We start from the raw sequence: 13,505 nt of genomic DNA, 5'->3' as shown, positions 1-13,505 counted from the left end.
TCTCCACTTGCAACTCTAACAACACTAAAGAAGCTTGACACCATCCAGGACAAAGCAGCCCCACTTGATTGGCACCCCATCCAATAACATTCACTTCTTCCATCACCAATGTACAATAGCAGTTGTGTGTACCATCCACAAGATGCACTGCAGGAACTCACCAAGGTTCCTTAGGCAGCATCTTCTAAACCCTTGATTTCTGTCACCCAGAAGGACAAGGGCTGCAAATATATGGGAACATCACCAGCTTCCAGTTTCCCTCCAGGCCACTCACCATCCTAACTTGGAACTAGGTCACCGTTCCTTCACTGATGCAGGGGTAAAATTGTAGAACCCCCTGCACTGTGTACCAACACCACATGGATTGCGTCAGTTCTAGAAGGTGGCAATAGGCACGGCAGTAAATGGTGACTAACCAGTGGTGACCACATCCCATGGAAGAATTAAAAAGACCATACATACACGTGCACATACAGAGAATGGCTGTTTAAAGGAAAGAGAGTTTGAACCATCATCCTGCTCTGTTACACGCCTGTGCTGTATAGGGCCCAGTTGGAACATTACCTGCAAATACAGTAACCCCAGTGTAGTCAGAAGCTCAGCATTTTCAGGAGAAAACCTACAAGAAAACAGACAAATATACAGGATGCTTTGTTAATCATTTGGTTATTTTAGATTTTTCCCTAAGTGATGCTCTGAAATAAATGATTTCTCTCTGTGGTTTGGCTGTTTCAGTAAAATATAAATGACCCGCTCAGTATAGTGCTCCCCATCAATCAGTAAGCACCCAGCGGACACCACTGTCTGCATTGATCTCACCACTTTGTTGCTACTCTCCAAACCTCCTCAGAACTTCCTCCTTTACTGGACTGTGCGTCACAGCACGGTAGCACAGTGGTTAGCAACGCTGCATCATGGTGCCAAGGAGCCGGGTTCGATTCCCGGCTTGGGTCACTGTCTAACAGGGTCTACATGTTCTCCCCGTTTCTGTGTGGGTTTCCTCCCACAGTCCAAAAGACGTGCTGGTTAGGTACATTGGGCACAGTAAATTCTCCCTCAGTATTACCTGAACAGGCGCCAGAGTGTGGCGGCTAGGGGATTTTCACAGTAACTTCATTGCAGTGTTAATGTAAGCCTACCTGTGATACTAATAAATAAATTAAACCTCCCCAGCTTCTACAGTGTCCACTGTCCCACTTACTTTGCTTTCAGCTGTTTCCTTACTTAAAAGGCTCTAAATAAATATTAGTGGCTAATGGTCTTTATCTGAAACATCACCACTCCCTGTACTTTTATTTCACTGTGAAACTTATAAAGCACAATACTCACTCCACTGCCTTCTTGTAAGTTTCAACTGCATTTTGAGTATTTCCCTCCAACAGGTGCAGTTTCCCAAGCACTGTGAAAGTCAGGTCATGTCGGCTAGTTTGCAAAGCACAGTTCAGATATTCCTTGGCCTGGGGAGTAAACAGAAAGTGTCACAGTCACGCTGATTTAACCTGGGTTCAATTATTTGGATTAAAAGAGGGAGATAGATTCTACAGCACAGAAACAGGTCATTTTCCAATAGCATGGTCTATAATGGTGTTTATCCCCCCCACACAGATCTCCTCCTATCTCAGCCCTTCAGCACAGTGATTAGCACCGCTGCCTCATAGCACCAGGGACCCAGGTTCAATTCCCAGCTTGGGTCACTGTCTGTGTGAAGTTTGCATCTTCTCCCTGCGTCTGCATGGGTTTCCTCCGGGTGTTCCAGTTCCCTCCCACAGTCCAAAAGACATGTGGGTTAGAGTACATTGACACAAAGAGATGCCAGAGTGTGGCGACCAGGGGATTTTTCACAGTAACTTCATTGCAGTGTCAATGTAAGCCTTACTTGTGACTAATAAATAAACTTTATTCCTTTCTCCCTCATGTTTATGTAGCTTTCACTTAAATGTATCCAAGCTATTCACAACTACTCCATATGGTAGTATGTTAGAGAGATGGTGGCATAGTGGAAACATCACCAGACTAATAATCCAGAGGCCCAGGTTAATGATCTGGGGACACAAGTTCAAATCCCATCATGGTAATTAATCAGTGAATAAAATATGGAATATAAAGCTCTACTAATGTACATAATAATTAAATCCCCAATAACTAAACTGTGAGCATCCTACCTTGCTGCTTCATTAGTACATTGGCCCAAAGGAGAAATCTCATGTTTGCTAATCATTTTCCCATCCAGGACGGAACATGGATGCTGTGGAGACCCTCCATCTGTGACAGGCCAGCTGGTTAGGCTATACATAGCACTGGCTTGGCTGTGGTCCAAAACCTCAGATATTAACAATGTAAAAACAGCATCTTTTCTAACTCAGCAACTCGCTCGGGTCAAGATCAGATCATTCATCGCTTTCCCATTCTGCTCTAAAACCTGTTCATCTCTGTTCCAGATTCACACACTTTCTCCTTCCTACTCTAGGTGGCAGTGCAGTCTAGAAATTAACTCACTAATAGATTTTATTCTCTTCAAATAAACTGATACGCTGCTGGAAAACACCGACAGCTTGGCTCGATATTTTTCATACCAGAATATCACACAGAAGCAATAGAAATCAAAATTTGACACAATATTTGGATAGAAAGCTTGGTCAAAGAGGTTAGTTTTAGTCACATTTTAAAAGGAGGACACAGATATAGGGAGGGAAATCTGGCAGCAGAAAGGGCAAGGCCACCATTTAAAATCAGCAACGCACAAGAGGCCAGAGTTGAAGGAGCAAAGATATCTCAGGGGATATTTTCATGGTAATTATCACTGGAAAATTCTTACACTGGGGTTAAACAGACAAACTCCTAACAATTGAACCCCCCACTGTGGGTCTAGCTTGAACAGGCACCTATTTGATCAGCTCTCAAATCGATGAGAAGCACTGACAGTCCTAGTCAAACACTGATGGCTGAACAAGGGTAAACAGAGAAGGAAACAATGCACAGAAACTCACCACCATACACTGTCCGGGTTTCTGTGTTGCCATTGTTAGCCTGATTTATGGTTTGAGCCAGGAGTGGCTGGGAAGAACAGAGTGAAAAGGAAACACCTTCTAGGAAAGTAGGAACAAGAGGCTATCAAGTCCCTCAAGCCTGTTCTGTCACTCAGTTGAAGCATGATTGTTGTATACCTCAACATTATTTATCCTTCATTTCTCCACAATTATTTTTAATTTCCCCACATCCCTTCATACACTTGCCAAACGAAATGGGTACCAAGTAGAAAGGATTGAGAGCTTCAAGTTTTTGGGTGTCCAGATCACTGAAAATCTGTCCTGGTCAGTCCATACCGACACTATAATTAAAAAAGCCCACCAACGCCTCTAATTTCTCAGAAGACTAAGGGAACTTGGCATTTCAGCCATGTCTCTCACCAACTTTTACAGATGCACCATAGAAAGCATTTTTTCCGGTTGTATCACAGCTTGGTTTGGCTCCTGCTCTGCCCAAGACCACAAGGAACTACACAAAGTTGTGAATGTAGCCCAATCCATCACGCAAACCAGCCTCCCATCCATTGACTCTGTCTACACTTCCCACTGCCTCGGCAAAGCAGCCAGAATAATTAAGGTCCCCACACACCCCAGACATTCTCTCTTCCACCTTCTTCCTTCAGGAAAAAGATACAGGAAAAAGTCTGAGATCACGTACCAACTGACTCAAGAACAGCTTCTTCCCTGCTGTCATCAGACTTTTGAATGGACCTACCTTACATTAAGTTGATCTTTCTCTATACTCTAGCTGTGACTATAACACTACATTCCGCACTCTCTTCTTTCCTTCTCTACAAAAGGTATGTTTTGTCTGTAATAGCGCGCAAGAAACAATACTTATCACTGTATGTTAATACGTGTGACAATAACAAAGCAAATCAAACAAAAATCTATCCAATATGGTTTTGAAGTGTCAATTGACCATTAGCATTCATAGCTTTTTGGGACACATTTCCAATACTTTCGTATGAAAAAGTATTTCCAGATTTAATTCCTGAATTGATGAGCTTCAGTGTTAAAATCATGTCCCCCCCCGTTCTGGATATTGTGAATAGAGTAAGTCATTCCCTTATTTGCAATACCCCGAGATATCTTTGCTCCTTCAACTCTGGCTTCTTGTGCATTGCTGATTTTAAATGATGGCCTTTCTACTGCCAGATTTCCCTCCCCAGATCTGTGCCCTCCTGTTAAAATACAACTTAAAACTAACCTCTTTTACCAAGCTTTCTGTCTAAATATTGTGTCAAATTTTGATCCCTAATGCTTCTGTGGCATATTCTGGTATGAAAAATATCGATACAAGCTTTGATGTTGTCCATGGGACAGGGGTTTCTCTGATGGTTATTCCTCAACTTTCTGAACCTAGGATTATACAAACCAAGTTAATGGAATGGGAGCTTTACTCTGCATCTAACCCAGTGCTGTACTCGTCCTGGGAGTGTTTGATGGGGATAGTGTAGAGGGAGCTTTACTCTGTATCTAACCCCGTGCTGTACCTGTCCTGGGAGTGTTTGATGGGGACAGTGTAGAGGGAGCTTTACTCTGCATCTAACCTGGTGCTGTACTCGTCCTGGGAGTGTTTGATGGGGGATAGTGTAGAGGGAGCTTTATTCTGTATCTAACCCCGTGCTGTACCTGTCCTGGGAGCGTTTGAGAACACAGTAAAAAGTCTGACAACACCAGGTTTTAGTCCAACCGATTTATTTGATAATACTCACAAGCTTTCGAGGGGACTGCCTCTTCGTCAGGTGAACGGAGGTGAATGGACTCTCCATTCACCTGACGAAGAGGCAGTCCCCTCGAAAGCTTGTGAGTATTATCAAATAAATCGGTTGGACTAAAACCTGGTGTTGTCAGACTTTTTACTGTGTTTACGCCAGTCCAACGCCGGCATTCCCACATCAGTGTTTGAGAACACCAGAGAATCCGTTGATCAACCCTACTTATAACCCACTATTTTACCTTCCTCCACAAGTGTTTAGTATTGCAGAGGAAATTTCCATTCCTTGCTCTCACATCACTCACCTTGATGAGCATAAAATGATTCACAATTTTAAAAACTGGCAAAAAAACCTTCAAGACGTGAATGATTCATCTCCAGTTACCTTCTCAAAATTCTTCAAATGCATGAAGCAGACGCCCAGATTGTGGCTGATCTCCTAAATGGATTCAATTAGAACAGAGGTCAAAGATGTGGAACAAAATGGAGGTTTCATAACTTGGAACATATCAATCACAGGAGTCACTTCTCTTCCAGCAGCTAAATGAATCCAGCTCCTGGTTTGTACCAATACTGTAATGCATCATCAAGGATTACTCACTCATCATGAACAGATCACATTTTTTCCACAAGTTGGCTAATACCATTTAGCTGATGTAACCTACCCAATCTTTTTCATTTAATTTAGAAGCTTCACTGTAAACTTCAATTGCTGCCTTGTGCTTCCCAAGCAAAAACCTAATGAAAGAACAGAATATTCAGAAATTAATTTTCTCAGAGAATAGACCAGACAAATCCCAACGGATTTATACAGTCACAAACCCGAATTTCTATTGCAGCTTTCATGTATTAAATTAAGATATTCAAATGCATGTTTCATAGGCAAAAATTACTAGCAGGGAGTGACAGGAAGAGGTTAGGGGATTGACACCATGGTTCATGACTAACATAGCAAAGTGAGAGGAGCAAGGAATCTGAGTCTTTACTACAGAAGTTGAGCAGGGGGCTGGATAAGAAGGGTGATTCCACGTAGTAGGGTGGAATTTGACGAGCCTGCAACTAAAGTTTGCAAGTTAAACTACAGGTAGTACAATCATTATTTACTGCTTATTTGTTATGTACAGAACATACATGGTCTTCATTCTGTGCTTTCTCCACATCAACCTTTCAACACTTACAGTGATCGAGCCACCTGTTTCAGGTTGTCCACATTCTGAGGGTTTAGGATTGCACAAGTCTGAAAGAGCTCCAGAGACTCCTGAATTTTTCCTTCCAAACGGAATATCAGAGCTGGAACAGAATGAAATCATCACTTTGCAAATCCACAACAATCTATCATCTGAGCAGCTGGCAACAATCACTAGGTTGTTTATCTACATAGGAATAAGTACAAACACTTTATGAGCATTTGGGCAGGCGGGTGTACAAAATAGGGGGATAAGTAGGCATCTCAGCCCCTTGAATCTGCTACACATTTGGTAAGATCATGATTGATCAGTTTGTGATTGCTGTCTATCCCCAATAACCTTTGATTCCCTTGTCTAACAAGAATCTATCTCTCTCCGCCTTAAAATTATTCATTGATCATGCAGGTTTACCAGGAAAAGGCAGGGGAATGGCACTAAGCTACAATGCTCATTTGGAGAGCTGGTGTTGACATTATAGGAAAAATGGCCTCATAGAATCCTACAGTGCAGAATGAAGCCATTCAGCCCTTCGAGTTTGCACCAAACACATTCCCACCCAGGCCCTACCCCCATAAACTCATGCATTTATCCTACCTAATCCCGTGACACTAAGGGAGAATTTAGCATGGCCAATCTATCAAACCCATGCATCTTTGGAGTGTGGGAGGAAACTGGAGCAACTGAAGGAAACCCACACAGACACGGGGAGATTGTGCAGACTCTGCACAGACAGTCACCCAAGCTGGGGATTGAACCCGGGACCCTGGCGCTGTGAGGCAGCAGTGCTAACTACCGTGCCACCTTCTTCTGCAGTGTAACAATTGTGTGATTCTGACCTATCTTCACTGCTTTCTGAGGCAGAATTCCAAAGACTACAACCTTGAGAAATAAATATTCTCCTCATCTCTGTCCTCCAGGGGGCGAGCCCTAATTTTAAACAGTGTCCTTAGTTCTGGACTCACCCACAAGAGGAAACATCCATTCTAAACATCCTTGCCAATACAGTTTGGGATCTTATATACTTCAATTAAGGCACCCCCCCACTCTTCAAAATTCCAGTGGAAACAAGCCCAATTTCTCTAAAATAATCATTTTATTTTGTATTTCCAGTTCTGCAATATTTTACTTTTATCCCAGTTTGTCAAACCCTTACAATTTATATCGATGACTTAGGTGAAACGAGAGACGGCATGGTAGCTAAATTTGCAGATTACACCAAGAGAGGTAGGATAGTATGTTATGAAGAGGACATAAAGAGAAGACAAACTGATATAGATAGGTTGAGTGAGTGGGCAAAAATCTCTCAGAGGGAGTGTAATGTGGAAAAACGTGAAGTTGTTCAATTTGGCAGGAAGAATTAAAAAGCAAAGTATTACTGAAATGGAGAGTGACTGCTGAAGTGGGATGTTGGTTTTCTAGTGTATGACTCATTTCCAGTATCTGCAGTATTTTGCTTTGATCCCAGTTTGTCAAACCTTTTCGCATAAAAAATCCGCTCAATCCAATTATCAATCAAACAAACTTTCTCTGAACTGCCTCCAATTCATTTACATCCTTCCTTAAATAAAGAGATCAAAGCTGTACACAATATTTGAGATGTGGTCTTACCAATGTCCTGTAAAATTGGAAGCATTTTATAGAACATAGAACATTACAGCGCAGAACAGGCCCTTCAGCCCACGATGTTGCGCTGACCAGTTAAAAAACAATGACCCTCTAACCTAAACCAAACCCTTTCCATCCATAAACCTATCTACGGATCTCTTAAACGCCCCCAAACTAGGCGCATTTACAACTGCAGCAGGCAGGGCATTCCAATCCCTCACCACCCTCTGGGTAAAGAACCTACCCCTGACATCCGTCCTATAACTACCACCCCTTAATTTAAAGCTATGCCCCCTCGTGCTAGCTTTCTCCATCCGAGGAAAAAGGCTATCACTGTCCACCCTATCTAAACCTCTAATCATCTTATATGTTTCAATAAGGTCCCCTCGCAGCCGCCTTCTTTCTAATGAAAACAACCTTAAATCCCTCAGTCTCTTCTCATAGGACCTCCCCTCCATACCAGGCAACATCCTGGTAAACCTCCTCTGCACCCTCTCCAAAGCCTCCACATCCTTCTTGTAATGTGGGGACCAGAACTGCACACAATACTCCAAGTGCGGCCGCACCAGAGTTTTGTACAGTTGCAACATGATGCTGCGACTCCTAAATTCAATCCCCCTACCAATAAACGCCAAGACACCGTATGCCTTCCTAACAACCCTATCTACTTGATTCCCAACTTTCAGGGATCTATGTACACATACACCTAGATCCCTCTGTTCATCCACACTATTCAGAGTCCTACCGTTAGCCCTATACGCTACACATCCATTATTCCTGCCAAAGTGAATTACCTCACACTTTTCCGCATTAAACTCCATCCTCCACCTCTCGGCCCAGCTCTGCAACTTGTCCAAGTCTCCCTGTAGACTAAGACACCCTTCCTCACTATCAACCACACCTCCGACTTTGGCGTCATCAGCAAATTTACTAATCCACCCAGCTATACCCTCATCCAGATCATTTATAAAAATTACAAACAGCAGTGGCCCCAAAACAGATCCTTGAGGCACACCACTCGTAACTGAACTCCATGTCGAATACTTACCATCAACCACCACCCTCTGTCTCCTATCCGCCAGCCAATTCCTAATCCAATTTCCTAAATCACCCTCAATCCCATACATCTGCAATTTCTGCAGAAGGCTTCCATGGTGAACCTTATCAAACACCTTACTAAAGTCCATATATACCATGTCAACTGCCTTACCCCCATCCACCTCTTTGGTCACTTTCTCAAAAAACTCAATAAGGTTAGTAAGGCACGACCTACCCTCCACAAAACCATGCTGACTATCTCTAATCATTTCATTACTCTCCAAATAACTATAAATCCTATCCCTAATAATTTTTTCTAAAACCTTGCCCACAACAGAAGTAAGACTCACCGGTCTATAATTCCCGGGGAAGTCTCCGTTCCCCTTCTTAAACAATGGGACAACATTCGCTAACCTCCAATCTTCTGGCACTATACCGGTGACCAACGACGACCTGAAGATCAGAGACAGAGGCTCTGCAATCCCCTCCCTTGCCTCTCAGAGAATCCTAGGGTAAATCCCGTCCGGCCCAGGGGACTTATCTATTTTCAAACCCTCAAGAATAACGAGCACATCCTCCTTATCAACTGCAATACTGTCCAGTTTACAACCCTGTAACCCAGTGTTCTCCACAGTTACATTTATGTCCCCCTGCGTGAACACCGAAGAGAAATACTGGTTCAATGCCTCTCCAATCTCTTCCGGTTCCACACATAAATTCCCACTGCTGTCTCTAACTGGCCCTAATCTTGCCCTAACCAACCTTTTGTTCTTAACATATCTATAGAACGCCTTAGGATTCTCCTTAATCCTATCAGCCAAAGTCTTCTTATGTCCTCTTTTAGCCCTTCTTAACTCTCTCTTTAACTCCCTCCTAGCCAATCTAAAGCTCTCTAGTGCACAATTCCTCTCAATAATAAAGGACAGCATTCCATTAGCCTTCTTAATTACTTGCTGAACTGCATCCTCACTTTCTGTGAGTCCTGCACTAGAAAACCAACATCCCACTTCAGCAGTCACTCTCCATTTCAGTAATACTTTGCTTTTTAGTTCTTCCTGCCAAAGTGAACAACTTCACGTTTTTCCACATTATACTCCCTCTGAGAGATTTTTGCCCACTCACTCAACCTATCTATATCGGTGTGTCTTCTCCTTACGTCCTCTTCACAACATCCTTGGAGACATGAAAGATGAGGGGTGACCTGATAGAGGTGTATAAGATGTTGAGAGGTATTGATCGAGTGGATTCTCAGAGGCTTTTTCACAGGGCTGAAATGGTTGCCACAAGAGGACACAGGTTTAGGGTGCTGGGGAGTAAGTGCAGAGGAGATGTCAGGGGTAAGTTTTTCACTCAGAGGGTGGTGAGTGTGTGGAATGGGCTGCCGGCAGTGGTGCTGGAAGTGGATTCGATAGGGTCTTTTAAGAGACTTTTGGATATGTACATGGAACTTAGTAAGATAGAGGGTTAAAGGTAAGCCTAGTAGGTAGGGACATGTTTGGTGCAACTTGTGGGCCGAAGGGCCTGTTTGTGCTGTAGTTTTTCTATGTTCCTATGTTTCTAACATACTATCTTACCTTTCTTGGCGTAATCTGCAAATTTAGCTACCATGCCTTCTCTCCCTTCATCTAAGTCACCGATATAAATTGAAACAAGTTGATGCCCCAGAACAAACCCCCGCAAGATTCCACCTGCCACATCCTCAGAATCAGAAAAAGATTGAATTTTGCGTCCTCTTCAGTCAGTTACCTATCCATGTCAATGTTACCCCTGACACCACGAGTTTTTAATTTCTGCAATAACCTTTCATATGGGCACTATAGCTAATGTCTTTTGGAAATCTAAGTACAGTACATCTACAGACTCCCCTTTATCCACATTGCACATTACTCCTTCGAAGAACTCCAGGTGGTATGGTGGTTAGCACTGCTACCTCACAGCGCCAGGGATCCAGGTTTGATTCCCACTTGGGTCATTGTCTGTGCAGAATCTGCATGTTCTCCCCATATCTGCATGGGTTTCCTCTGGGTGCTCCAATTTCCTCCCACAGTCCAAAAAGCTAGTTAGGTGCATTAGCCATGCTAAATTCTCCCTCAGTGTACCTGAACAAGCACTGAAGTGTTGTGACCAGGGGATTTACAGTAACTTCATTGCAGATTTAATGTAAGCCTACATGTTACACTAAAAGATAAACTTTAAACCAATAAATTGGATAACCATGTAAGTGCCCAACTATACATAACAACTTCCCCATACCAGACGCCAAGCTAACTTGCCAATAATTTCCTGTTTTCTGTCTCCTTTCTTGAATAGAAGGCTCATATTTACTGCTTTCCAGTCTGATGGAACCTTTCCAGAATCTTGGAAATCTTGAATTTTGGAAAGTTAACAGCAACACATCTATTGCCCCATTAACCCCAGGATGAAGTCCAACAGGAACCAGAGACCTGCCAGCCCACAGCTCTGTCAGTTTGTTCAGAACAGCTTCTCTAATGATTATAATTTCAACAAGTTTTTCTGGCCCTTCTACCTCCTGATTTATAGCCATTACTGCAATGTTTCCTGTATCCTCAATAGTGAAGACAAAAGCAAAACATTTGTTCATATAATCCACCATTTCCTTATCATCTACTATCAACTCCCAATTCTCACTCTCGAGAGAACATCACTCACTTTTTAAATACCATTGAAATGCTGCTGTCTGTTGTTACATTTCTAGCTATATTATTCTAATTTCTTATTTCCTAATATCTTTCTCCTAACGTTTTAGTAATTCTCTGCTGTTCTTTATGTTCTGACCTGCCGCTCATTTTTGCATAGTTATCTGCTTTTCCCTTAAGTTTGATTCCTTCATTAACTTCTTTAATGAACCATGGATGATGGGTCCGCCCCTTAGAATTTTTCTTCACAGTAGGAATATATTTATTCTTATTCTGAAATGTCCCCATAAACGTCTGCCACTGCTACTCTAACGACCTATCCTTTAGCTGAGTGTTTCAGTTCACTTCCGCTGGCTCAGCTTTCATGCATACATTGTTGCTCTTATTTAAGTTCCAGTTTTAGACCCACTCTTCTCCCTTTCAAACTGGATATAAAATTCAATGGTTGCTGCTGCCTAGGGCTGCCTTTGCTCTGAGGTCATTAATTAATCTTGTTACATTGCACGATACTGATTCTGATATAATCTGTACCCTGGCTTGTTCCACAACATGCTGCTCTAAGAAACTCAAAAACATTCTACGAACTCCTCAGCCAGGCTCCTGCCGCCAATCTGATTGTTCCCGTTTATGTGTAGGTTAAATTATCCCTGATTAATGTCATCCCTTTATCACAAGCACCAATATTTCTTCTTGTATACTCTGTGCTTGTATACTCAGTATCATTGATACTGTTCGGGGGGTCTGTAGACCATTCTCATTAGCGACTTCTTTCCCCAAATATTCCTCATCTCCATCCAAACCAATTCTACATCCTGATCTCCTGAACCAAGGTCAACCCTACCTATTGAATTATCCTTGATTAGCAGCGCTGCCCCTCCACCTTTCCCCAGCTTCCTGTTCTTCTTGAATGTCACACACCCCTCAATATTCCAGACCCAATCCCTGTCATCCTGCAACCACATTGCCATAATGTGCACTCTTAATTCATTTACTTTGTTAGGAATGCTCAGCACATTTGGATATAAAGCCTTTAGTTTTGCCTTTTGTTACCCTAATAACATTTAGTCTTGACTGTTAGCGTATTCTTCAGTTTTTGCTCTCTGTCCCTTCCTGCCACTCTCTGACCCTCCTTTCCCATATTATTATTTTTCTCTCTTGAATCTATTTTTCTCTACCCTGAATCTACCCAAGCTTGATCCCTCACCCTCTTTCCCTTGTTTAGTTTAAATCAAGATTTCAAATGACTAAGTGGCTATAATTTACTTTGGTTTTATTAATATTCAAAGACAGGCTTGATGGGTAAAAGCTGAGAGGATGTTTTCCCTGATGGGAGAGTCTAGGACCAGAGGGCACTGTCTCAGAATAAAGGGGGGCCAATTTAAGACTGAGATAAGGAGGGATTTCTTCTCTCGGGGGTTGTGAGTTGTTGGAACTCCTTGTCATAGAGAGTTGTTGGAGGTAGCATCCTTGTGTATTTTTAAGGCTGAGATAGATAAGGTTTTTGTTGAGGAAGAAAATCAAGGGTTACAAGGAAAAAGCAGGGAAGTGGACATGAGGAATGTCAGACCAGCAATGATCCTAATGAATGGCAGAGCAGGCTCAAGGGGCCAAACGGCCTACTTCTGTCCCTATTTCTTATGGTCTTAATAGTCTGACCTTTGATTTGAATCAAGAATACTCACTGGAAAACAAGTTCTTGAGCAGTCGTTGGTGTAGTGTTTTTTATTCACTTACAGGATTTGTGTTATTGTTGGCTAGGCCAGTATTTATTGCACATCTTTAATTGTCCTTGAGAAGGTGGTGGTGGATCACCTTCTTGAACCACTGCAGTCTCTAAGGTATAGGTACATCCACAGTGCTGTTAGGAAGAGGTTCCAGGATTTTGACCCAGCAACAGTGAATGAATGGCGATATATTTCCACGTCAGGGTGGTGAGAAATTTGGAGGGGAATTTCCAGGTGGTGGTGTTCCCATTTTTTCTGACCTTGTCCTTCTAAATGGTAACGTCATAGGTTTGGAACGTACAGCCTAAAAAGCCTTGGTGAGTATATCTTATAGATCATTCACAGTGCTGCCACTGTTCATAGGTGTTGGAAAAAAAATGAATGTTTGTAGAAGGGATGCCAATCAGGTGATCAACTTTGTCCGGAGCTTCTTGTTGGTGCAGCTGTACTCATCCAGGCACGTGGAGAGTACAAACATATAAACAAGAAGCAGAAGTAGCCCATTCAGCCCCTTTGAGCCTGTTCCACCATTTAATAAAATTGACAGC

The 13,505-nt window shown here is 42.6% G+C and overlaps 1 protein-coding gene across 5 annotated transcripts in view; it reads right to left on the bottom strand.

Annotated features, from left to right (window-relative positions):
* Positions 1-13,505, bottom strand: part of bbs4 (Bardet-Biedl syndrome 4) — a 48,843-nt gene that overhangs the window by 20,404 nt on the left and 14,934 nt on the right. For 4 of the 5 annotated variants that reach the window (XM_080216121.1, XM_080216124.1, XM_080216122.1 and 1 more), the window contains 5 exons: positions 5,925-6,036; positions 5,412-5,484; positions 5,132-5,185; positions 1,330-1,457; positions 565-619 (listed from right to left, as the gene is read on the bottom strand). In XM_080216121.1, the coding sequence (XP_080072247.1) occupies positions 565-619; positions 1,330-1,457; positions 5,132-5,185; positions 5,412-5,484; positions 5,925-6,036 (422 nt within the window). The remainder of the gene's footprint in view (positions 1-564; positions 620-1,329; positions 1,458-5,131; positions 5,186-5,411; positions 5,485-5,924; positions 6,037-13,505) is intronic. The other variant, XM_080216125.1, reaches the window with a different exon arrangement.

Source organism: Carcharhinus amblyrhynchos, chromosome 32 (genome assembly GCF_965287045.1).
Source record: "Carcharhinus amblyrhynchos chromosome 32, sCarAmb.v2.hapA, whole genome shotgun sequence".
NCBI lineage: Eukaryota > Metazoa > Chordata > Chondrichthyes > Carcharhiniformes > Carcharhinidae > Carcharhinus > Carcharhinus amblyrhynchos.
This window is presented reverse-complemented; position numbering and strand designations above follow the sequence as displayed.